Source organism: Meles meles, chromosome 5 (assembly GCF_922984935.1).
Source record: "Meles meles chromosome 5, mMelMel3.1 paternal haplotype, whole genome shotgun sequence".
In the NCBI taxonomy this organism is placed as follows: domain Eukaryota; kingdom Metazoa; phylum Chordata; class Mammalia; order Carnivora; family Mustelidae; genus Meles; species Meles meles.
The window spans coordinates 89725791-89751846 of NC_060070.1; the positions used below are offsets into that span (position 1 = coordinate 89725791).

General features: G+C 39.9%; 1 protein-coding gene across 11 annotated transcripts; it reads left to right on the forward strand.

The window, feature by feature from the left end:
• Nucleotides 1–80: 80 nt before the first annotated feature.
• Nucleotides 81–25576, forward strand: NFYA (nuclear transcription factor Y subunit alpha). 11 transcript variants are annotated; one of them, XM_046004637.1, is made up of 10 exons: nucleotides 81–393; nucleotides 7138–7270; nucleotides 8833–8919; nucleotides 11949–12095; nucleotides 17832–17963; nucleotides 18158–18263; nucleotides 19903–20069; nucleotides 21136–21309; nucleotides 22122–22223; nucleotides 24979–25576. In XM_046004637.1, the coding sequence occupies exons 2-10, from the start codon at nucleotides 7196–7198 to the stop codon at nucleotides 25030–25032; spliced, it is 1044 nt and encodes a 347-aa protein (XP_045860593.1). In that variant the 5' UTR covers nucleotides 81–393; nucleotides 7138–7195; the 3' UTR covers nucleotides 25033–25576. The 11 variants fall into 11 exon arrangements, with proteins under 11 accessions (XP_045860593.1, XP_045860597.1, XP_045860595.1 ...); XM_046004641.1 differs by having other exon boundaries at nucleotides 86–393; nucleotides 7123–7270; nucleotides 19921–20069; XM_046004639.1 differs by having other exon boundaries at nucleotides 86–393; nucleotides 7123–7270; nucleotides 8833–8916.
• The last annotated feature ends 480 nt before the right edge of the window (nucleotides 25577–26056 follow it).

A 26056-nucleotide genomic window follows, 5' to 3' on the forward strand; every position in this document is an offset into this window, starting at 1 on the left:
GCAGTTGGCAGAGGAGATAGTTAGCGCCTGCGTAGTACTATGTTTAGGGCGGTGTTTGAGTTTAAGGATCTGGCGCGTCTAGAAGGCGCCTGCGTATTCCTTCAGCCGGCAATGGTGTCAATTCAGGGAAGGGGGCGTGGCTTCAGGGCACGCTTGCGCGATGCTCCTTCAGCGGGGGTGGGGCGAGCCCGATGCTGGGGTTAGGGGGCGTGGTCTCAGAGGCGCCTGCGCGGAGGCGGTTGGAGGGAGGCCCGATTCCCCTTTGTTCGGGTTCGCCATTTTGCGAGGCAGCGGCAGTGGCGGCGGCAGCGGCGGCTGGAGCCTCTGATTGGGTTTCGGGGTCCGGTACTGGAGCCAATCAGCGCGGGCAGCGAACCGGGGGAGCGAGGCACGGTGAGTGTGAGGAGCCAATATCCAGCGGCCCAGAGCCGGCCCCAGCGCCCCGATTGGCGGGTCTCGCTGACCACTCAGGAGAGGCCCAGGCGCCCGTCGAGCCCCGGGAGTCTAGCTGAGCCTAGCCGAGCGGGGCGGCCGGCGGCCCCGGCCCAGGGCCTATGAGTGCCCCGGGCCATTCCCGGCTGGGGCCTGCAGGGGGCCGCCCCGCGCAAGGATGGCGCCCTCGGGAGCGAGCACCTCCGGGTCCACACTCTTGCAGGATTCCTGTGCCAGTTGGGGATGCGTCCCCGTTCTCCCGATTCTTAAGCCCAGTTTGTCAGGCCCAGGCTCGGGGTTGGTGGCCTGCCTACCACGAATGCCCCTACACTCAGGTCCACGCACGCCCGGGGCTTTGGCGGTCTTCTCCAGATCGTTCCAGCAAAAAAACTGAAACCCGCTCTTGCACTCTCCGTGCTCCGGCCCTCGGGACGGGAAGTCTACCGTGGGGCCCGCGATCCCTAGTCTTCGAGTGTCGGGTCTGCCTGTCTGCAGCATCCCTGGGTCGCGAGTGAGGCCTGGGGAAGGTACGCGCGGCTGCCACCGGGCCCCGAGTGCGGCAGGGAGAGGAAGCCAGCCCGCCCCCGCCTCGGAGCTGTGCGGGCCCGCCCCCGCCGTCTCCCGGGCCAGGGGAGGGGGTCCGTTAGTGCGCCCACTCCCCTACTCCTCCGCGCCCCTCCTCTCAGCACGCTCGGCCCGGGTCTCCGGCCCGGCGCCGTTACCACCCCCTTTTGGCTCGTCATTTCCTCTTCTCCCCGCCCCGCTCGCCGGGGCTGAACCGCACACCTCCGTCTTGGAGTCCGACCAAGCGGTCTCCCTTTCTTGTCCTGGCTGTACAGCCGGCCAGTGCATTCGGTGCCTGGAACCTCACTCTTAGAAGATTGCCAGCCCTGCGCATTCCTTTTCCCGGAGGCTGCACAACTTGTTTCTCATATTATTAGTTTTCCCCGTTGCTCATCTTGCGAACTCTCCCTTCTTTGGGAATGTAGAATTCTTTTTTTTTTTTTCCTTTCACTTTTCGGTGTTACTTTGCATGTGTCAGGCTTGACTCATTAGCTCAATCCACAGCCATCTCTTGATTTTTTTTTTTTTTTTAGCATACTTTCTAATTCCATGTTAACGTTTTCTACTCAGGTATTTATAGAAACTTAAGGTGTTGTGGGTTTCGTTAGGGTGAGACGAAATCATTGACAGCCATGTCTCTAGCAGTTAGTATGTACCAAGCATCACTCTATATGATGGGGAGAAAGTAGGGAGAGGTCAGTTAAGAATGTACTGCCTGGTGGAGATGAACAAGTGAACAACTAGTTAATACTTAAAAGTGCTATAAGGAGGCCAAGTTAAATTCTGTGAAGTTACTTGTGTGTGAGTACTAACAACCTCTGTGTAACACTCGATGTTGCCACACTTTTCATTGGCCTTAAAGGACAATAGGATTTTCTTCTGACAGGAAAGAATGGAAGGGCATTAGTCACAGAGAAGAGCATGTGCAGAGGCACCAAACTGTGCTGTGTTTGAGGGGAAAGGTGGGGGAAGACACTGGACAGTACTCATGAGAATTTAGGCTGGAAAGTCCACGTGGTAAAACGACTGGTATATCTTGATAAGGGATTTTCAGAAATAGTTGTTTTTTGGAGGTTCAGATGGAAGAAATCCTGGAGTGTGTTTTTTTCCCGGGTCTGAAAAACGAGTTTCTGAACCCTGGGCTTCTGCAGTACAACGGTAACTGAATTTGGGGGAAGAAAGGAAGATTTTTCTCCCAGGACTTTTAAAGTTTTTATTCATGTGAAGTGTCTTCTAAGTCGTGGTAAGTGCAGTGAGTCTTAAGTATATGGTGCCCATTTTTATGAGCACATTAAAGGTCATAAAACTGATGAGTTTCAGAAAACTCTTCCTGGTCCAGTGCTCTCTCCACTACTAAAGCTTCGGAGAGGGTTTTTTTTGTTTTCACTTTTTAGAATGCGTTTCTGATGCATTCAGATATGTTTTTTAGAACATGTTTGTTTTCCAAACATTGTTTTAACCTTGGTATGTAAAAATAGATATACAGAGCCTCTTTGAAACCACTGGGCATTTTCACTAGACTTTTCTAAAAGGCAGTTATAAATTATAGTCTGGTTGTTCTTGTGCTAAACATCTCTAAAGCCTCCACCTATCTGCTGAAGAACTTCTTTGCCTGGAATTTCAAGAAGTAGTATTCTGGCCTCTAGCTTTCTCTTGACATGGGGCCTTTTAGTCTGCTATTCTTATCCTGAAATTTCTCTGTTCTTGTTTTTATGCTGGCTATTCATAAAGAGTACTCCACCCCTCCCACATCATCACATGTATAAATTCTGCTCACACTATGGACCAAGTCAGGTGCTACATTTTCCTAAAGCCTTCCTTGACTTAAGCTATCCCCAGGTGGAAGAAATGTCTCTTCTCCCTGTTACTGTTTTATTCTCTCTTAGGGTTACAGTATAGCTTTTTACTTCTTTACCAAACTTAAAGACTCTTTGAAGTTAAGATCTTCGTCAGAGTTTTCTTTTTATATCTGAAACCTTCAGGATTGTGTCTGGCAAATGACACCTCATTACTGGACACAAGGAACAAATTAGGAACTCCAGTCTGGAAATCCCTTGGACAGTAGGGAAGCTGAACAGTCCTTAGTTCTCTGGTCTTTTATCAAACACAGATGAGGAATCATTTGTTGAGTTGTGAAGTCAATTTAGTGGGTCATGCTGCTATTTTTTTACAATACAATAGGAAGTATCTGTGCATCTTATGTTACATAAAGATAAGCATTTGTGGAAATTTTGTTGCAGTTACTTCTTTTCTATGTTGTGTTTGCAGTGATTTGTGGGCAAGAAAATTTGAAGGCATTGTTGCAATCTTTACCTGGTAGGGATTGTTAAATATAGTAATTTCAAAGGGCTTTCACATGCTTATGGTTGAGTTTTTGGGAGTTTTAGCTTTAAATTTGTAGGGACATGTAGAATGGGTTCCTGGTAGTTAGCTATGCTTAGGGTTCTGCACCTTGAAGCGGGGAGGAAGAGGATTTTCATGCTAGCAAGAATATATACACAGTCTTCGAGAAAGAAACATCCAAAACTATGTTAGGATTGAGAGCTAGACTTAGTAAATCTGGCTGACTTAATTTTTTTCAAATGTTGGACAGAAAAGCACTGGAGGATGGACAATGTCACATTGTATTGCAGTTTTGCTGACTGAAGCTCAAGGTAGTAGGAGCACATGGCTTCTGTGAAGCCGGTTGTGTACATACTCACCATTAGCAATCTCAGTATCGTGTTGCAGCTGAATCTCTCATTCATGGGAAAGAGAAATGCTGCTGTTAGATTGAGAACCGCTTCTTTTTTTATCCTTCAAAGTACAGTGGATTGAAGTGTTTTTATTACTAGCATAAACTAGTTGGGAAAATCTGCATGATGTTCTATTTTACTCATTCTCGTATCCTTCATAAAATAAATTTCTGGAAATTAGTGGTAATGGAAAAAATTTCATACAGGAAGGGGATTTGGGCAGGGGAGCAGATGGTGGAGTGTTGAAAGAAGATGTTCCTTCATGATCCCAATTTTTTAAATCAACTTATTGAGATACAGCAAGACACAAAAGGTAATCATTTTAAGTGTTCATTTTGATGAACTTAGGTTTATATACCTATGCGACCACTGCCATGATAAAAATATATAAAACATATTCATCACCCCAGAAAGTTTCAGATGCTCTATCCTAATCAACTTCCCACCTCTATCCTGCCCTGCCTTTCCAGTCCCAGGGAACCACTGACCTGCTTTCTCTCTCTAGATTTCTGGGGCGCCTGGGCGGCTTAGTGGGTTAAGCCTCTGCCTTTGGCTCAGGTCATGATCTCCGGGTCCTAGGATTGAGCCCCTGCATCCGGCTCTCTGCTCAGCAGGGAGCCTGTTTCCCCTCTCTCTCTGACTGTTGCTCTGCCTACTTGTGATCTCTCTCTCTCTCTGTCAAATTCTACAGCTTTTTGAGTTTCGTGTAAATGGAATCACTTATGCTCTTTTGTTACCATGATCCTTAATTCTTTAATTTTATTAGTTTATAAACATAAATACATTTTACTGAAGTTAGAGACAAGATAGTTTAGGGAGGACCATTTACTTCTCTGGCAGAGCCATTTAGTGTTGCTGAAAACTCGATTTCTATACTGTTCCAGAACCTCAGGAGCCGACTTAGTCAACTGGTTCCGAAGAGAACTGGTGTAAAAATCAAAAAGTCATTTTGTCAGTATGCAATGAGAAATAACAAGTTCATTTGTGTTGCTGATCATATTTGCTTTCTGTTGGCGTTATCTGTATGTAAATCCAAATTATAGTCAGATAGTTGCTTGGTGAGCATTCCCTCAGAGCAGGGGTAGTGAGTTAGAGAACCATATGGCCACAGAACAGTATGCGGTGATGGCACAGTCATCCCATCACTTATTTATGGCTCTTACACTCTTACTCTGCATACCATTTTGGTGATGAGTAATAAGCTCTACACGTATTTTAGTATAAAAATTTTCAGACATAGAATAAAGTTGAAAGAATTTTACAATAAACACCAGCATATACCCATCACCTAGCATCTCCTGTTAACACTGTACCATATTTGATTTATCAGGTATCTCCATCCGTTCATATATCAATCCATCTTATTTTTTGATGCATTTCAGGGTGAATTTTAGGCCTAAATATACTTCTTCCTAAATACTTGCACATGCACTTGAATATATTTTTATTTCTCTCGCACCATATTGAGACAGTTTACAAGTGATTAATCTCATCTACCATGTGTGACTTTATGGAGAGTAGTGCATTTCTTTGCTGACATAATATGCAGTTCATTTTAGCTCACATAACTTTATCATTCAAATTTTAGAATTTATGAAGGCCTGGAGAAAAATGGGGGGCGAAGATTTATCTACATTTTGATTATATATACATGTACCTTTCTCATACTTCCAAGGTGAATTACCCTTTGATGGTAATTGGTGTAATTTTGGTAGTTGGTATAATTTTAAATTTTTGAGTCAAGTTTATCTAAAGTTCTCAAGTACCATTTCCATTTATCTAATTGTGTTCTTATTTTTAAAAAGTCTTTAAGTGAGCAGGGTTAATTTGACCAAGGCCTGAATATTTGATAGTATTTAGGGACTTAACTCCTTTTCTAATTATACTATAGAAACAATATTGTGACATGATGGTAATGACGAAGGAAGAGTCCTTTTTAGAGATAGAGATAGAATTTTGGAATAACAGGGCACCTGGGTGACTCATTGGGTAAGTGTCTGCCTTCAGCTCAGGTCATGGTCCCAGGGTCCTGAGATCGAGCCCCATGTCTGGTTCCCTGCTTGGCAGGAAAAACCTGCTTCTCCCTCTCCCACTCCCACTGCTTGTGTTCCCTCTCTCGCTGTGCTCTCTTTGTCAAATAAATAAAATCTTTTTTTAAAAAAAGAACTTTGAAATAATACAGTGTCTGGTATTTACTTTAAAATAATTCAGAGGTGGGTACAAAGTAGATGAGATGTGTAAAACAGGATTGACCATGGGGTAAGAATTGGAGATGGCTGTGGGGGCTCATTAATGATGTTCTCAGTACTCTTTTTTTTTTTTTTTTTAAAGATTATTTATTTATTTAGAGAGCATGCATGCGCACACATGGGCAGAGGGAGAGAATCTTCTTAAGATTTATTTAGAGAGAGATTGTGCACTAATGTGGGTAGGGGCAGAAAGAAAGGAAGAGAGAGAATCTTACGCAGACTTCATGCTGTACATGAAGCCCAAAGCAGGGCTTGACTTCACGACCCTAAGATCACGACTTGAGCCAAAACCAAGAGTCTGACACTTAACTGACTGAGCCATCTAGGCTGCGGCTATCACTGTTCTTGCATAGGTTTGGAAATTGCCATAAAAAAAAGTTAAAATTATATAATAAAGGGTAGGATAGAATTAGCTCTGTTAGGTAGGCATTCAAATGTAAGAATGGGGGAAACTTAAGTTCTTTCTGGAGAAACTCGTAGCCTTAATATGTCATGTAAAATTTTTCCTTCTATTTATACACATTATTTTTGCCATTAGTATAGCTTTTTATTTCTTGTGCTGGATTAAAATGGAAATTCCTAAACCTTCACTTGAGCTTTCTTAACACTACTTTATGGAGATTTTGATAAGCAAAATGGTTAACTTCAGTTCTGGGTAATTTCCTTACTAAATAATAAGCCATGAAGTTTTACACTGCAGACCACATGTAGCGAACTAAAGTAACACATTTGGTATTTTATTGGCACGCAGCAAGAATATCCTACAAAATAAAGAACTGTTTATCTTCTGAAATACACATGCAGATCTTAAAACCAGTGTTAAATAAGCCTTGTTAAAAACGTGATATTGTGGTTTCATGAGTATTTCTAGGTTTGAAATGTTGCCCTGGTAGTATTGAGGGTAAGGCTGCCAATCAGAAATGACTAAAAGCACTTTGAAGACATGTGAAATGGCATTATGGTATTGTTGGCATGAGTATGCCTTGTAATCCTGGTTACAAATGATGTCAAAAATGAGTGTTTCCTGTTCTCTTACCCTGTTTACTTTCGAATGAAGCACAGCATTAAGTTATCAATGTTAATCATCTGGCAAGGCTTTTATTAACAATCTCACTTAGTTTCTTTCCCAACCCTTCTAATAGGAGTGCATTTCGCAGTCGTCTAGGATCTCCTGAGTGAAACTCACTGTGGACAGGATTCTAACTTGGAGGGATCATGGAGCAGTATACAGCAAACAGCAATAGTTCGACAGAGCAGATTGTTGTGCAGGCTGGACAGATTCAGCAGCAGGTATGGAAGTACAACTGCTTTAAACAGCACAGCTTTGGAGCCCATACTGGCACCACTCAAGTGGGGAATTATTTAGAGGTCCCAGATCTTACGAATAATAGGTCTGGTGACTTGTGCCGGAATGCTTTTTGAAGATTGGATGTGCTGGGATTTCTCTCATGAGCTCTGTGTTCAGTCTGTGACAACATAGAATTTGCTCTTCTCAGGAGCCTGGTGTAATACTGAATTGCCCATTTCATTTTGTTAAAAGTCAAAACCTGGTCTGTTGATGGAAATGAGGAGTTTTGGGGTTTTTTTCTGGATTCAGTTTTGTTGTTTCTCTTCTTGATTAAGCTAACTTTATGATCTTTTAAGGCTGTGGCATAGTGATAAACCAAGATAGTCAGCATCCAAGAAATCCACTGTTTTTTGATTTGATCCGTCATGGTGCTTATTCTGAAAAGTTCTTATTCTGTAGTTCATCATGAGGTTAATACTTAGCCCCTCTTACGAATAAGCACATACTAGAAAGGAATCCCCTATTGGTTTATTCCTTAATAAGATAGATTGCTTTCTTAGATTTATACAGAGATTACATTTTCTGATGCTCTTTACTAGCATTTTATTTTAGTAAAAGTTTACTTGTGTTACTCCTAGAAGAAAAGACATTATGCATCTATTTGACCTTAGGCCAAGATTGGGGAATGTTTTGTTTCCAAAAGGGAACTTAGAGAATACAGAAAAGTAGATGGTAGGGAGTGCAAAGGCTATTTTGATGGTAACTTGTTCCTAGCTAATGATCAAAAGAAGGAGCAACTTTTGATTAAAAGAAAGTAATTATTTAAACTCCTTCACTGGCTTTTCCTTCCACACGCAGCTGCTGTGGCTCTGGCAGCTTCCTTCAGCTGCCTGCTTGGGGAAGGGGATTCCACAAAGGACCTTCTATTCACAGGATCGCCCTGATGGATGAAGTCTTGTTCTGTCAGAATTTACCATTAAAGGATATAAAAATTAGGTTAAATCACTGAAAACATTGCTTCAAAGATAATCCAGTTGAGTAGAAGTTATCTTAGTTTTGGGCCATGAGAGCAGTAACCAGCATGAAGATGATTTTGGTTCACAGTGATTGCTTCATTCTGTCTATATGGTGATTACATTTAAGTCCCAGAAATTCTTCACTATAGCTTCAAAGCTATAAAAACCTGATAACTTTGTTGTTGTGAACTCATTTGAGGAAATAAAAAGCATTAAGATAACTCAAAGCAGAAGGATCAAATGCATATTTCTGGAAGGAAGGAATTCATTTAAAAAAAAAATTGTGTTAATGATGGACAACTATTGTTTTTGAGTCATGGAAATGTGTTTTGAGTTTCACTCTGGGGATAGAAGGCTAATATCTTTGATCCTGCTACCGTGACAAAACAGCTTCAGTATAGGGAGTCTCTACATTTTAAAAGTCCTCTTGGGTGGGACTGTTGAAAGAAGATACCCTCCCTCTCCCACAAGAGGTAAGGTGATCTCATATCTTGAACTCTCCATTTCCTTCCTGACACATTTCAAGCTCTTCCTGTTCCTGTTCTCAGCAGCAGGGTGGTGTCACTGCTGTCCAGTTGCAGACTGAGGCCCAGGTGGCATCCGCCTCAGGCCAGCAAGTCCAGACCCTCCAGGTAGTGGTGCCCTCTCTGATTCTCTGTAAGCCCTGCATGAACTTCTCCTGTCCTCATGTCTGGTGCTGTTTGTGGTAGGATCTCAAGGAGGAATAGCAAAGTCAGTTGCATGTTTTTGATGCTGTTAACTTGTCTTTGAGGCTTATAAGATTCCAGTTTCCTCATGTTTCATGCCTAGTCGTATAGCGACCCCAGTATCAGTTTTCTAAAATTGAATTTGGCTGTTGTGTTTCTTTGGGAATACCGGGGAAGGAAATGGTATAAGTGACGGTAAGAAATTCTTACAAGTGACATTAGAATCTATTTAGATCTCAAGCTGTATGATCAGAATGCACGGTAAAATTCCAATTTGTATTTATCATAGTGGAATAAAAAATAACTAGGGTTAGATTATGTTTATTTTTATTAAAAGGGCAACTCAGCTGCAGAATAATCCTTTTACTTGGCAAGGTTTATCTGATCAGTGAATCTTGTTAATCTCTTAGCTGCTGCCTTTTCACTACCTTTCCTGAGGAAACTATGTCCAGTTTTATTACTACATTTGCAAAGATTACCGTATATCTCTTCCTCAGACAGAGGTGGAATATGCTTTCTATAAGTCTTAGGTGTTACAGCCTATAAGAATTCTTAATTAGAGCAGTTCCCTAACATTATGTATTGCCAAGCTAAATATCCTAAATTGGGGTTATATTTTGGCCAGTGCCTATGTAAAAATGAGAGTAAAAGCCTAAGTTTTTTCTGTGTCTGTGGATTACTTTGATGAAAATGATTGTTTTGAGAAATTGGCAAAATTTGAGTGCCCTTCCTTTTTTCCTCCATTGAATGGAAATGATTCAAAGTAGAACTTAGAATGTAGAACTGGCATCTTACTTCAGTGCTGCGAAGCACCTGGAAGTTACCTGCCCCTCATCGTAATCACTTCAGCCCTACCCACACACTTGCCATGTGTAGTGCCTGATGGTAATATGCAGTAAGTTCTGGACATAAATCAGGCTGAAAAAATGCTGAACTTATAGGTACTCCTAAATATGTTCAAATCTCAGAGTTCATCAGCTTGTTCTTCATGCTTTTCATGCTTGCTTTATCTTATTGATACATAAAACAGTATTGTCATTAACCACTTGTGGAATGGGAATGTAACATGCTCTTAACTGTATGGCTTCTTGTCTGATGCATGTGTCCTTGTAATCATTCATATGTTGTAGACACAGTGGGCTCCTTGGAGTCTCAAATGATTTATCATGTATACATTTAGCATGTCAGTAAGGGGAGAAGTTCAAGATGATGGGTAGCAGGAAACTTATGAACAGCTGGGCCTTAAAATTTATGTTTCTTACTTATGTAGATTTTATTTAAAAGAAATGGAAACATTTTATGTAAATGATGAAAACCTTTCCTCTAGGGGTCTCATTATTTTGGAGAATTTTTTTTTTTTTAATTTATTTATTTGACAGACAGAGATCACAGATAGGCAGAGAGGCAGCCAGAGAGAGAGGAAGGGAAGCAGGCTCCCTGCTGAGCAGAGAGCCTGATGCGGGCCTCGATCCCAGGACCTTGGGATCATGACCTGAGCCGAAGGCAGAGGCTTTAACCCACTGAGCCACCCAGGCGCCCCTTGGAGAATTTTTAATACTTCTTTCAGTTACTCATTTAATAAATATTCAGAACAATCCTTTCTGATGGAGTATATGCGAACATTGGTGTAGCAAAGGGAATTTAATTTGATAAGGAAGGGAGAAAGCATGAGAGAATCAGATTGTTAAGTCCTTTAAAAAGTAAAGGGGAATTTCTCAATGAACAGTTTATGAAAGTTAGGATTTAAATGTTCCTAAAGATTCTGATGCATTTGGTGGTGGTGATGGTGGTGGTGAGGAAGAGGGCACCTTAATATCTAATCTATTTATCTAGGGAAGATTGAGCTTTTAACCAATTACTATTATTTGAACGTACTTTTCAAGGGAATTAAGAATTTAGAATTAGAATTCATATTTTAGTCATATGAATATTCTTGTGTTCTGTTAACAAATAATTCCTCAAAACAAGGACAGAATCTGAAAATGAAAATTTTGTACTTGTAGCTATTCTTTTGGACATTCCATTTCATTTCTAACATGGCTTGTTTTTTTTGGCTTTCAGAATGCAGTCAGTTAGTAGGTGTTTTTATATTGGGATTTAAGATGTTACAGAGCACATGTAATGCTCTGGCTTCTAAAGTAGTCTATTTACTCATAGGAGCTTGAAAGTTGGGAGTTTTTTGGTACACTTGAGTGTATTACTTCCCATATTTATCACTGTTTCTTTTAAAACTAAAACAACTATGCAGATATTGGAGGGTCCAGTGTGAGGAATTCACCACAGAGCTTGAAAACTGATCAGAAAATATTTCTAGGCCTTCCCTAGTGAGCTCTTGAAACAACCATAGGACTAGAATTCCCAGAGTGATACAGAGAATAAAAGTTGTATATTTCATTTATGCTTGAGAGACTATAGGGAGAAAGGGTCTTCTGCATAAGCTTCCAGAGCTGCTTGCTACCCATCCTTCTGGAGTCATTGCTGGGTGGTTTGATTTATTCCTTCCAGGTTATGTAGAATTTGCACTCATCCACCATCACCACCATCAGCCTTCCCTCTCATTGCCTCCTCTCCAGCCTTTACTAGAAACTAGACCTGAATGTTAGTCTCAAAAGGCGCATAGTCTGGATGTTTTGATCAAGTGCTTCTCATGGATTTAGCCTGTATTTGATGACAAATGCCTTGTATCTGTTGAGACTTCCTCAAAATCCTGGATATACTTCATTATATCTGACCTTAAAGTGTTCAACTTGGCGTTTAGTCAAAGATAGAGCATTTTTGAAGAAGATAACTTGAAGACAGGGACTTGAGACTTACTTTCTTAAGTGTCTCTTCTACCTTTTACCCCTCTACCAAGGCAGCAGAATAGTTCCAGTGATTATCTTTGGTAAAAAAACAAAAACAAAAACAACATTTTGTGTCTTATGCTATTTCATTGTTCTTATCTTACTTCCTTTTAGGTTCAAGGGCAGCCATTAATGGTACAGGTCAGTGGAGGCCAATTAATCACATCAACTGGCCAGCCCATCATGGTCCAAGCTGTCCCTGGTGGACAAGGTCAAACCATCATGCAAGTACCTGTGTCTGGGACTCAGGGTTTGCAGCAGGTGAGCAATGCAAAAAAATGTTCAGACAGAATATCAGAGTAGAGTTTTTAAAGAAGAGCTTGTTAGAAACTGTTTGTTGATTTGTCATTTAATCATTTGCCACCCTACATTCACAAAATTAGTCAGTTTTCTACTTGTGTACCACCAGTGACAAAAGAATTATAGAAATTGGGACATCTCTGGTAAGGACTTAAATGTCCTTGACATTTAATCAGTATATAAAGAATACAGAAAGATGAGAGTCTAGTTTATTAGAAATAATTCATTGGTTTAATCTTCTTTGGAACTTCTGTCAACTGAGGGAATTTATAGTATGCTTTGGAAATTAACTGTTCTTGGTCAGGAATGTTATCCTTTCATTTCTTTCCAAGTAATTTATAATTTGGATTAGCAAATGATGAGAAAAAAATGCTTCAGTGCAAACCCATCACACACACTTAAAGCTGTACTTAGAGCAAAATGTGTAACCCTTAAATACGTCTTTTTTTCTAAGATTTTATTTATTTATTTGCCAACAGAGCACAAGCAAGGGGATCAGCAGGCTGAGGGAGTGGGAGAAACGGACTCCCTGCTGAGCGGGGAGCCTGACATGTGGCTCAGTCCCTGGACCCTGGGATCATGACCTGAACCGAAGGCAGACCTAACTGACTGAGCCATGCAGGCACCCCAATACTTTTATTTTAAAAGAACTGAAAAATGAATGGTATTTCCCTTAAAAAGTTAGAGAAAGGAAGAAAGAACAAAATGAGCAAAAAAGTAGGTTAAAATTAACGAAGTAGAAAATTAACAAAAATGTAGAAAGGGTAAATAAAGGCAGATTTTGTAAACAGACCAGTAAAGTGCTTAGGTAAATCCACTGGAAAGACCGATTCAGAAACAGAAAACAAAGGTAAAATAAGACCGCAGCTCGGTAGCGTCAGATTCGTAAAAACTAGAGGGATTTTTTTTATTGAGTTGGTAAAAATTAAAAAGAGTTTATGTCCAATGCTGTAATAGATGTAGAGAAAAGGAAACATTATTATTGGTAATTTCAAATTCTGAAGGCATCTCACTATTAAATATATAAACATAAACCTTTGCTCTTTCTGCCCCACTTCTGAGAATCTGTTGTGTAAGAAGAAAAGCACCCGCGTACAGGGAAAAATGTGCAAAAACATTGTAGCATTGGACTAGAAGAAAAAATGTAACCTATATGTCCATTCCATCAATAAGGATAAAGAAATTGTTGAATACATCATACTCTATATGTTCATATATGGAGCATTTTATCCTTATTATAAAGGATGAGGGGTAATAGATATTGAAGTATTTTTAGTGAAAAATAATTTGCAGAGAATTATATACTATGGGATTTCTGTAATGAATAGCCAAACACTCATGGGTATGTTTATGTGCATAGAGGCAGAGGCAAGGGAGAATTATTAACTTCCTAGTGTATCTGTATTTTGTTTTAACAGTTAAAATGATCCCAATGATTTAGTTATTCTGGAGGAATTTAATAGTTGAAAAACTCAGCCATGATCATACTACTTGATAAATCTAAATTAATTTTTATATAAACCCTTGTAATTTTATGTATACTTTCCTTGCAAAGTGTATTCTGGATTTTTTTGTTTTGCTTTATTTTTGGTTTTTTGTTTCTATAGGTAAGGTCACTATAAATGTATTTGAGTGTGATTGCTTTATTTTCCAGTTGAATTCTTAGAGTAATTTCTTTGGAGTGGAGGGATTGCTTGAGCAAAGGGTAAGATCATTTTTAAGGCCGTTGGCATATTTTTGCCAAGATAGAGTTGTAGTTAGGATTAAAAATAGCTTCCACATTGCTCCATGCATAAATGTATGAGGCTTTAAATATATTTTGTGTGTGTGTGTTTGCCGCAGTGTTGTACTGCTATTTCATTTCTGTCCTTCCCATTGCCTCCTCTCCAACACCCCCTTGCCACACCTTCCTCTCCACTGTTGAGTGAAAATGGTATAATGCTAGGAACTGTGTACAGTGAATGCAGTGACCTGACTTCATTCCCAGGTCTGCCATTAAAACAGGATTTCTAATCCTAGCCAAGTCATTTGATTGTCAGTGTTCTCTTCCAGAAATGCATTTTATATCAGGTGATGTTTAGGATTCATTCCAGCTCTGAATTCTGTGATTTTATGGGGAATTTTTTGGCCTTTAAGAGACTTTGAAAGGGGTATTTATTTCATTCCCTTCCCTCCAAGTAGGACTGTAAGTAATCAAACCACCCTGGAGAAATTCTTTTCTGTTAACATGTATAAAGCTCTAGGTATGATTCCTTAGCCTCCCTTAAAATGCTTAAGGTTTCAATCCCTTTTTATTAGAGATTGCTTCTCATTAGTGTTTTTTGAATAACCATATCTTTCAGAACAGTATTCCTTAACCTTTTTTTGAATTGCATGCTCTATTTTAGAATTCCATTGAAACTTGTATCCCCTTAGAAAAGGTACAGATGTTCAGATACATGCTAAATTTGTGTTTAATTTTAAATTAAGATCCCTGGTTTTTAATAAGGATAGTGGAACCAAAGTAGAGAGTGAAGAAATAAATGCAGGAATATTGGGAGTTAATGTATAATTGAAAATAGTATAAAATACCAGTGAAGAAGTGGTGTAAGAATGAACGAGAAAAAGAAAGCATGGTATCTATCTCATACTATATACTTGGTAGATTTACAGTATAAATATAAACAAACATACTTGGAAACTTTGAGATTTTATTTACAAGAGAATTTTCTTTATGTTGTGGAGTTGAGGATTTTTTAAAGAAATAAAAACAAAATTTATTTAACTACTTCAAAATGAAAATGTATATACATCAAAATATAAATAAAAGACATGGTACAGGTAAGCAGGAGATACTTTCAACACACATAATTTGGTTTGTGTCCAAAATACATAAAGAATGTTTATGTACTGATAAAACAATGAACAAAGAATATGAATAGATGGAAAAGGAAATCCAAATGACTAATAGCAGGTATCCCTTGCTGTTTGAAACTCAGGAAATAGACTCAGATAACTAAATAAATTTGTTGACTTGTTTATGTATTTGCCACCACTTTCTCAGTGCCAACTATGAGCTAAGTATTTGGCAAAAGAGTTAAGAAGACCTAGGTAGAGGATTCTGGGAAGGTGGTAGAGCAGGACATTCCAGGAATCTGTCTCCCCACCCTACACAATAATCGCACTGGCAGTGTCTATCTGATACAAACTATTTTAGACTCTCGAGTCTACTGAAAGCTTTTTACTTATGAGGGAGACATAGACTTATAGTGAAGATAATTTCAGTAAGTTTGAGTTCTTAGCAGAATAGCAGCTACCCAGTAGCCTAGCAGGTAGCTGCACACAGGTCTTAAAGCAACCTCTGGGCAGCTTATAGGAGCCAAGATGAACAAAATAGATGCCATCCTCTAAAATCAGGGATCACTGATTGCTACTTCTGATCAGAGGTGCAGACGAAGGAGGAGGCAGCCTATGTTGTCACACCTTACCCCTCTGTTGTATAAGTCCCTCTCCCTCTAACTGAAGTGACCGCTAGGGGATTTTTTAAAAGCCAGCACCCTTTCCTGCCCCCTCCATTTTTCTCTTTTTCCCCTTTTTGAGAGCTTAACTTTAGAAACTAGGACACTCAAAAGAAGTTGAATATTTGGAAAAATTAGAAAAGGACTACACATACTCAAGGACAGTCACAGGCTCAGAAAAGACCTGAAAAGGCCTTGAATTTATGCCTTAGGCTGATTTTTTGGCACAGAGATTGCCTACAACAATCAAAACAATAACAGCAAATCCCAGGGAAGGGAAAGAATTTGATTTCCACGGCTACTACATTATTTGATTTAATATGCAGTTTCCAACAAAAGTCATAAGGCCTACAAAGAAAAAGGAAAGTGTGGCCCATTCAGAGGAAGAAATTAATCTAGAAACTATCCTTTTAAAAAATAGATTTACTATAAGACAAGCATTTTAAAAATAACTGCCCTAAAGATGCTCAAAGAACTACAAGAAGATGTTGAAAAAGTCAGGGAAGCAATGTATGAACAAAATGGAAAAACCTATAAAGTGATAGAAAACCTGTAAAGAAATTGTGGCACTGATAAGTACGATAATGAAAATGAAAAATTGACGAGAAAGATGCAGAGCAAATTTGAACAGATAGAAGAAAGAATTGATGAAGGTAAAGCAGTGGAAGTGATTGGATCTGAGGAACAGAAAAAGAAAACATTGGAAAGAAGTGAACTGTGAGTCCACTATCGAGTGTGCCAACAGATGCATTGTGGGAGTCTCAGAAAAGTGCAGAGAGAATATTTGAAGAAATGGCTGAAAATTTTCCCAAATCTGTTGAAAAACATGAAGGTGAACTCAGAGACCCACAGCAAGACACATAACCATTAAACTTTTGGAAGCCACAAATAAAGAATCTTGAAAGCACCAAGAGAAAAGTGATTTACAGGGGATCCTGAGTAAGATTGTTAGCAGATTTCTCATCAGAAAGTTTGGAGGCCAGAAGGCAGTAACTGGTACATTCGGAGTGCTAATAGCAAATAAACATAGGGGCACTTGGGCAACTCAGTCTGTTAAGCATCCAACTCTTGATCTCAGCTCAGGTCTTGATCTCAGGGTTGTGAGTTGAAGCTACACTGGGCTCCATGACAGTTGTGGGGCCTTCTTCTAAAAAAAAAAAAAAAAATCAATCAATGGGGCACCTGAGTAGATTAGTCAGTTAAGTGTCTGTCTTCAGCTCATCGAAGCAAGAGTCCCCCCCGCCTCCCGAAAATACTAGCAAACCCAAATCCAGAGCATATTAAAAATTACACACTATGATCAAATGGAATATATTCCCAGAGTTCAAAGATGCTTCCACATAGTAAAATTGATCAGTGTAATACATTACAGTAACAGAATAAAGGGGGAAAAAACTCAAGTCTGTTGAAATAATACTCAGATCAAACTTGCAAAAAGAATGTATTATTTATGGGAAACTTCTAAACTAAAACCTATGGATAGGTTTTTATGGGTAGACGTGTAAAATGCTCTGTGAGGATGATCACATTTTAATACAGTGAATAATTTTTAGATGGGAAGGGAATGTTAAATGAAGCAAATATGGCAGTTAATTTGTGAAATCTGAGTGGTGACTGCATGGATTTCTAATATGATAGTCTCAATTTTTCTGTATGTTTAAAGTTTTTGTATATACATTTATAGAATAACTTTTTTTTTTCAAGATTTTATTATAGGGAGCATTAAGTAGACAAAAACAAAGAGAATGGTATGATGAATCCCTACCACCCAGCTTCAACATTTATCAAAACATAATCAGTCTTCTAGTTGCATCTGTATTCCCTTACTCTCTCAAGAATTATTTTGAATATATATATAATATTCTTTTACCTATGAAAAATACTTCACAATATATTTTTAATGAATATGCTTTTAAAATAAATATAAACCATGCAGGCATGGTTATCTATCATCTTTTTTAAAACTGACTTTGATTCCTTAAAATCATCCTTATCTTGACAGCAGCCAAAGTTCCCCCATTGTTTCATGAATGGAAAACAACTTACACCTAATTTATAATAAAGAACAGAACAAGATTCTTTTTTTCCTTTTCAGAGCCTTTCTTGCTTTCTCAAGAGGAACTTGGGTACCTAATACTCCAGGACTGAAAGAAACCAGTGCCAGCAGGGTACTAACCTTTCTCTGTGTTCTCTTGCACAGATACAGTTGGTCCCACCTGGACAGATTCAGATCCAGGGTGGGCAGGCTGTGCAGGTACAGGGCCAGCAGGGCCAGACCCAGCAGATCATCATTCAGCAGCCCCAGACAGCAGTCACTGCTGGGCAGACCCAGGTAATTCCCATTATCTCTCTTAACTCAAGAGCATAACTGATTGGGAAGGGTCAGACAGCTGAGCCAAATATTTCACGGGTATAGAAGTGGGGAAGAAAACCATAAAAAAATGCTATTGTTTTCTTTTCTTAAAAAGAATGGTCCTTTGTGGTAGCTTTGGAATCTATTAAATTATCATGATTTCTGTCCTTCAGACCCAGCAGCAGATTGCTGTCCAGGGACAGCAAGTGGCACAGACCGCCGAAGGGCAGACCATTGTCTATCAGCCAGTGAATGCAGATGGCACCATTCTACAGCAAGGTAAGTGTGCCTGTGCATTTCTGTAGGACTTGGGGGGCATCTTTTTTTTTTTTTTTTAAAGATTTTATTTATTTGACAGACGGAGATCACAAGTAGGCAGGGAGGTAAGCAGAGAGAGAGGGGGAAGCAGGCTCCCTGCTGAGCAGGACCCTAGGATCATGACCTGAGCCAAAGGCAGAGGCTTTAACCCACTGAGCCACCCAGGTGCCCCACACACAACATATTTTTGAATAGCAAAATTTTTTCTAAATCTCCATTGATTGTTGTTTTCTTGTCATTCATACAAGTGTTGGTAACATTTGTAGGCGATCCTACTGTGGTTGTTAAAAGACTGTTCCTAGGAATTATAGAAGCTTGAACCTCTTTGGGGGAAAAAAATGTTTCTAAATAGAAGATTGGAAATACAGTTTCGTTATTGGTAATGGAAGAAACAGACCAGAAGTCAATTTGGCATTTAGTGTTGTTGCTACTTACAGGTTTGGTTTTTTTTTTCTTTTTTCTGGTCTACTTTATTAGTTTTTTCTCAAAAGACTTATTATATGCCCACTATGTATGCAGCACTTCACTAAGAAAGAATTTTCTTCTCAGAGAACCTCTATTAAAGGAGACACATACGTGACCACATAAATGCAGTGTCAAGGCTTTATAGAGGTATGTTCTAGGAATAGATAGTACATAAACATAGGAGCGATGAAATCTGTTTGACTTGGGAGGAGAATGGACTTCAGAGAAGAGGAGATGGCTCAAACTGAATTTGAGAGCTTTTGGAAGCCTCTGTCAGATAATTAAATCTGGAAAAGATATCTGAGTCTGTGAGCAAAAGTTTGACTTGTGAGGGGGTACCTGGGTGGATAAAATCAAGTCAGTTAAGCCTCTTTGATTCCAGCTCAGTTCATGATCTCAGGGTTGTGAGATCAAGCCCCAAGTTGGGCTCCATGCTTAGGCATGGAGCCTGCTTAGGATTCTCTCTTTCCCTCTCCCTCTGCCGGCCCCTACTCACACCCATGCAAGCTGTCTCCAAAAAAAAAAAGAACAAAAACAAAAAACCTTTGACTTGTGATTAAAATTTACCAGTATACAAGCTCCAGTGAGTGCACTAGGTGTGCTCTCCTGTAACTCAGGAGAAAACCCGAACAAGACTGGGCCCAGGGCTCAAACAGGAAATGGTGAACAAAATCCTTAAGTGGTACTGGTGATAGTTTGGGGCATGGAGTGCTTGGCTTAGCAGGTTGAGTCATTGTCAGTTTAGGATAAATTATAAATTTGTAAAATCTCCATCCCAAACAGATTATTCATATGTACAAAAACAGTGGTATAGCTGAAGTCAGACGGACCTCTAGAAGAGGAGGCCTCCAATTTTCTCACCAGCTATTGAACTGGAATACCTAGGGAGGTACCCACTAGAAGGATAATTTTATCAGAACTGGAATCCAGACAGTGACTAGAATATCAAAGGTAGTGATCACTTGGCTTACATGTAGCAAACCACACAGAGAGTAGGAGAGTGCTTCTTCCTTTGTGCTGTTCAGTATGTTTTTCCAGGGTAAATAAGTGTGTGCCAGATAGAAGAGGGACTAACTGTGTTCCCTTCTTTCTGTGTACCTGTTTTTTGTTTGTTTTATGTTTTATTTTCTTAAAGTTACAGTCCCTGTTTCAGGCATGATCACCATCCCAGCAGCCAGCTTGGCAGGAGCACAGATCGTTCAGACAGGAGCCAACACCAACACAACCAGCAGTGGGCAAGGGACTGTCACTGTGACACTACCAGTGGCAGGCAATGTGGTCAATTCAGGAGGGATGGTCATGGTAAGAAAACAGATTCTTTACCTCACCGTTTCTGTCATTTATTTTTCCATATATCTCTTTGTCAATTTTTTTGGACTTGTAATTTGATGTCTTTCATAAAGCTTGTTGATAATGTTGGCCCCTTGGGGTTGAATTGATCCTTAAGGCATTTACAGAGATCTACTTCTACAAGAAATATTAATGCATTATAATTCATTCTGAGCCCCTGTTATGTGCTGGGGACTATTCTAGGTGCTAGAGATAGAGCAGAGGATAAACAGTAGAAATGTCTACTTTTGAGTAACCTTATTCAGAATTCAAATAACGAAGGCACAGGCTACTAATCTTTGGGAAGTGGGCAATATATTGCCCACAGCAAGTGAAATAAAAAGTAAGCTCAAAATCAGATTGTAGTCAGTAAAAAAACCAAAACATGTATACTATGACTACATTGAGAAGATAGGGAAAGAGATGAGTAGTGGGGTAAGTGGAGGCTAAGTCCTCCTGTCCAAAATGGATGGCAGGACACAATACCTAAAATGGGTAAATTAAGAACAAGTAGTAGAAGCCTGCACACAAAGGTGGAGGAAGTTACCAGAAGAAACAACACATCCAGTTCAAAGTTGTTTTAGTAGGGAAGGGAATGGGGCATGGAAACCTGTTACTGGTTTCCTCATATACTTAGTAGTGTTTTTAGTTTTAGTGTGCTTAGAAAAATTAGGTTTAAATTATTTAATAAGTTAAGTAGCTAATTATGTAACTAGACATTTTGGTCAACCTACCTTTGTACTATTTCATTGTCTATAATTACTGTTCCTGACCATTAGATGGCAGCAGATTTTTCTCGAAATGGAGTCATAGGTGGACATTATAGCTCCTGGGTTCCCTATGACAATCCTCTGAAATTTTGATTTAAAATGCAGACCTTGAGTGTAAATGTTCTCCAAGAATCTGTATTTAACTATGTGCTCTATAAAAGCTACTCTTTATAGCATTTAGAAAAAATAATGTAACAGACTGAGAAGCAGTTTCCTGTGTCCATACTGCGTGCCACTATTTAATAAGCTGTGGTTTTCTTTTCGTGTAGATGGTGCCCGGTGCTGGCTCAGTACCTGCTATCCAAAGAATCCCTCTCCCTGGGGCAGAGATGCTCGAAGAAGAGCCTCTCTATGTGAACGCCAAACAGTACCACCGAATATTAAAGAGGAGGCAAGCCCGGGCTAAACTAGAGGCAGAAGGAAAAATCCCAAAGGAAAGAAGGGTGTGTATAACATTGAAAGAAGGAAGAGAAGGGCAGGGTTCTACTTTTGAAATTACCTTTTATATGGTTTGTTTCCTTAAGCACCCGGCAAACAATTGAAAGTAAATAGCTATTAGCTTTATACAAGTTGGCATTTGTCATTGCTCTGTGTGGCCACAGCTACCATAACAAAACAGTAACAGGGGCTTAAAAGAGTTTAATTTTTCCTTACACAAGAGAAATCCAGAGAGAAATTGTCCTGGGCTGGTAGCCATTTCCACAGTCCTCATGATGTTCTTTCCAGTCTCACTGTTCTGATAGCTTTAGTGTGCTAGTCACAGTTTAGGATGACTGCTTGAGCTCCAGACTAGGTAGAAAGGGAACAAGAAAGGCACTCTTTCTCAAGGAAACTTTGAAGAAGCTCCATACATCTCATTAGCCAGAGCTTAATTACATGGCCACACTTAAGCCTGCAAACAAGGCAGGAAAATGCAGGTTTTGGTTTTTGTGTGTTTTTTACTGAGCAATCATATGCTCAACTAAAATTTGGTCTGTTAATGAGGTGAAGGAGAGGATGTGTATGGGAAAGGATAGATAGGGATTGTTGCTGCACCTTTGGGAAATCTTTATTATTCGTTTAGCATTCATGTCTTTATGAGAGTTAATACATGATCAGCTGCTGCCAGTGTTTCCTCCAAAGCTCTCTCTATAATTCAGGGTCATAATTGCCCCTGGTGGCTCTGATGACACCTCTCCTGAACTTCAGAAAATAGAATCTGTGCATGAGATAACTGTGCTGCTTCCAACTAGTACCTTTATTTCTCTGGTTTTAGAAATACCTGCACGAGTCTCGGCACCGTCACGCCATGGCTCGGAAGCGGGGTGAAGGTGGACGATTTTTCTCTCCAAAGGAAAAGGATAGTCCCCATATGCAGGTAAGTAGATAATACATTCATTCTTTTCTTTTTGCCTTGTATTTTCTTGGGAAGAGCATTCAGAGTCCTCTTTTTACTTTCACACTAGAAACTAACTACATTCTCTTAAGTTGAATGCAGTGTTATCTCTCTCAGATTCCTTTTTGCCTTAAAGTACTAAAGGTGTTCAGTCGTGTGCCCTTTCTTCCTCATCTTTGCCAGTTATTCCTAGTAATTCCTTCTTATAATTCTCACTTTTCTTGATTTTAAAAGAAAAAGTTTATTGTCTTCTAGTGTAACAGCACGACCATCAGCAGGTAACACTTAACTGCTATGTGCCAGCCATTACATGAAGCATTTTTCTAAGAACTTTTTTTTCATTGACTTTTTAGAGCAGCCTCAAGGCCCATGAGGTAAGAATTCTTACTTCCATTTTGCAGTTGAATCTGAGGTTTAGAGAGATTAAGTAGTTTGCCCAAGGTAAAATACTTAATAAAATGGTGTACCTGAAATTCAAACCCGGTGCAATTCCAGAACTTACTGTAACTGCTGTACTTCACTTGTTCTTACCTCTGACTCCCCTGATTGTACTTATCAGCATTTCTGAGTCAGTATATCCAAAAGAGAACTCTTGATTTTTATTCTATTTTTTATTCCTAAATCAGTCATTCAATAAATGACCTGTCCATCCACCCAGTTGCTGAAGCTTAAATTGTCCAGTTCTTGAAAAAGTCCTCTTGTTTTTACCTCTAAAATAATAATCTGAATTAGTCAACAACATTTTTTTCCCTTCCAGCTGCCATCAGCCTGAAGAAATACTTTATTTGCTTCAGTTCATGTAACAGCTGCCTGCTGGTGTCCTTTCTTCCATTCTTATGCTTCTCTAGTCCATTCTTCACATCTTTGTGTGGTCTTCTTAAACTGTGTGTCATCTCACATCACTGCCCTGCTTAAACCCTTCCACTTCTGCCATTTCCCACTTGCCCTTAGACAAAAATCCAGAGTGCTTATCGTGGCCAAAAAGGCACATGTGCGATCGAGCTCCTGCCTACATCTGGCTTCATTTCCTCCTGTTCATGGTCTTTATGCTCTTGCTGTACTGTTCATTGATCTGTCTCCTGCCATAGGACCTTTGTCTTGAAAATAGCTAATTTATAAAGCGTGACTGTCTTTTATCTTTTAGGTCTTGGTTTAAATCTGAGGCTGGAGCCCAAGTAGGTCTCTTCAATCTCATTATTTTTTTCACATCTTCCTCTTCTTTTGAGCATCATAACATAATCGACTTGTTTTATTTGTGTCGTTGTTCAGTGAACATCTCCTTCATTAGACTGTAAGCTGCGTAGAGAGTAGAGTATTGTTTTGTTCTCCGTTACATTGATTGGACTTAGCATAATACCCAATCCAGAACAAGCGCTCGGTAAATGTGTGTTGAGTTCATGGTTCCTCCCATTTCCTGCTACTTTATTCTGTATGACATTGCATCCCACCTGTACTACCACCAAATCGGTCTTTAGAAGGTAGTGCTTTTTTAACCATGTTGGTCCCCTGCTCAAGGATGCATGCTGGTTTTTATTTTTTACTGCATCAGATCCCACACTGTTTCTGTATGACATCTAAGCAGCTTGGCCTCCTCACCTCTTTCAGTGTCCAACTGGGAATCCTCAGTATTTCCACACAGGAGCACAGACTCCTCTTGCAATGCTGTTAATTCCTTCCTGTAGTCTGGGAGCCCCTCCTTTCTCATTGTTCATGCAGTGTGTGGCTATAGAGTGCCATCTGTGGGCATTATGCCAGGAACTCCTGATTCTGTGTGCTAGCAGTAGGATCTTGGTCAAGTTACTTAGGTTCCTTTGGCCCGAGTTCTTTTACCTGTAAAGTAGTTTGCTGTTGATACTCCATCAGACCGTTGTGGGGATTTCATACAATAAGTCATATTGGGCACCTGCTTAGCACATTATCTGGTGCATGGTGAGGGCTAAGTTAATGCTGGTTGTTATTCTTACTCATTGTTCCAAGACCCCGCTGCAGTCCTGCCACCTCCAGAAATCTTTTAGCTTTTTCTTAGATCATGTCAGTTGATGCTTCAGAGCTTTGGTGTGGAGGAACTGAAGGCGGTTATTGTGGAGTGTTGCATAAAGCTTCCAAGGACTGATCCCTATGTTAACACTGCAGGTTTTAAATGAGAGGAGGCAGGCAGAATTTAGTGAAAAGAAAAGGGAAATAGTTAAGAAATAGTGAAATGAGAGCCAAGAGATTTGGGCATTAGTTCTTGCTGGGCTGCTGACTAACTTTCTTTCTCTAGTCCAGGCAAATCATTTTATCCTCCAGGCTTCAGGTTTATCTACTAAATGAGTGCATTAACACAAATGTCAATGTCCTTTCCAGCCGCTAAATGCTTAGTATTTAAATATGATGATCAGAAAATCATGGCACAAAAATACAACGTGACATGGTTTCTTTTGGCCACTTAAAGACCCTTAAACTTGAAAGGTAAAACACAACATAGGTTCTCATAGGAAAGAGATGCAGTGTCAACTCTGGAATGTTTGGAAGTGGAATGCCAGGTCAGACTTAACAGTCCTTTTACACAGAGGTTTGTTATCTTCTTTCCTTATGAAGCTGCATTTTAATCCATGTAGGTAAACTTAGATGCATTCATGGCCTTTGGTTTACTTAGCAGAATTTTGTTTATTCCCCTTGGTGATGAGAAGTGAGAGCCTTGAGTTCCATATTACTTTCGCAAAGGATTTTAATCACTATTAACCTTTGTCTCTAGGATCCAAACCAAGCAGATGAAGAAGCAATGACACAGATCATCCGAGTGTCCTAACCCCAAGCCCTGTGATGGAGCAGATCAAGGTCATGTTCCTCGCCATTGTTTCCCACCGTTCCAGGAAATTGATCACCTCTTCCAATGGGACACTGACAATTCCATGCTGCCCTTTTCTACAGGACAAACCACTTAGTTTTTAATAAGTGGCTCAGTATTATAATTGCAGCAATGTCTGGCAAATTGAAGTCGCAAGCCTTTGTCTCGCCCTTTCAGACAGGACCTATTTCAGACTGTTGATGACATTGACATTTCGTGGATTAGGATGATGCAAGGGGCCTGTGCACATAAGTGCACACACAGCACTTAAACGTTGGCTTCTGAAGCCAGCCAGCCATCTTAGCAAGGGAGAACAACCTTCTCAACCAAGACTGAAATCAGGGAAGCTGATGCCCACTCCTTCCCATGGAATCTAAGCAGCATCCATCCCTCTGATCGGGGATCTCATGCTGACTCACTGGACACTTTGTATTCAGAGGTGGCTTCCAGGCAAGGAAGTTCCATCTCATGACATGGAAACAATAAATTGAGATACATTCATTAACCTGTGGTAATAATAGGAATCTCTGTCTACCAGATGATAGGTTGGTATTTTTGGACTCCAATCAAGAAAAACTAACTCTGGGGATAGAATAACAAAAGACTCGAGCACTAAAAGTATAAATTCCTGAATCTCTCTCTTTTTTTTTTAAAGCTTTGGCAAGTTGTGGTCTTTTTGTCTGTCTGCTGATAGATCATCTGGACCATAGTTTTTGCTTCTGCTACTTATAATTTAGAGGGTATTGGACCTTGAAACTGCCTTTCCTAAGTAGAGAACAAAACCATACAACTTCTGTGCTGAAGTGCTAAGGACATTTGTAGTAACTCCTAAATAGAGAGCCAAACAAGATTTTTTTTTTTTTTTTTAAGTAGGCTCCACACCCAGCATGGAGTCCAGTGCAGGGCTTGAACTCCCATCCCTGAGATCAGGACCTGAGCTGAGATCAAGAGTTGGGTGCTCAAATGACTGAGTCACCCGGGTGCC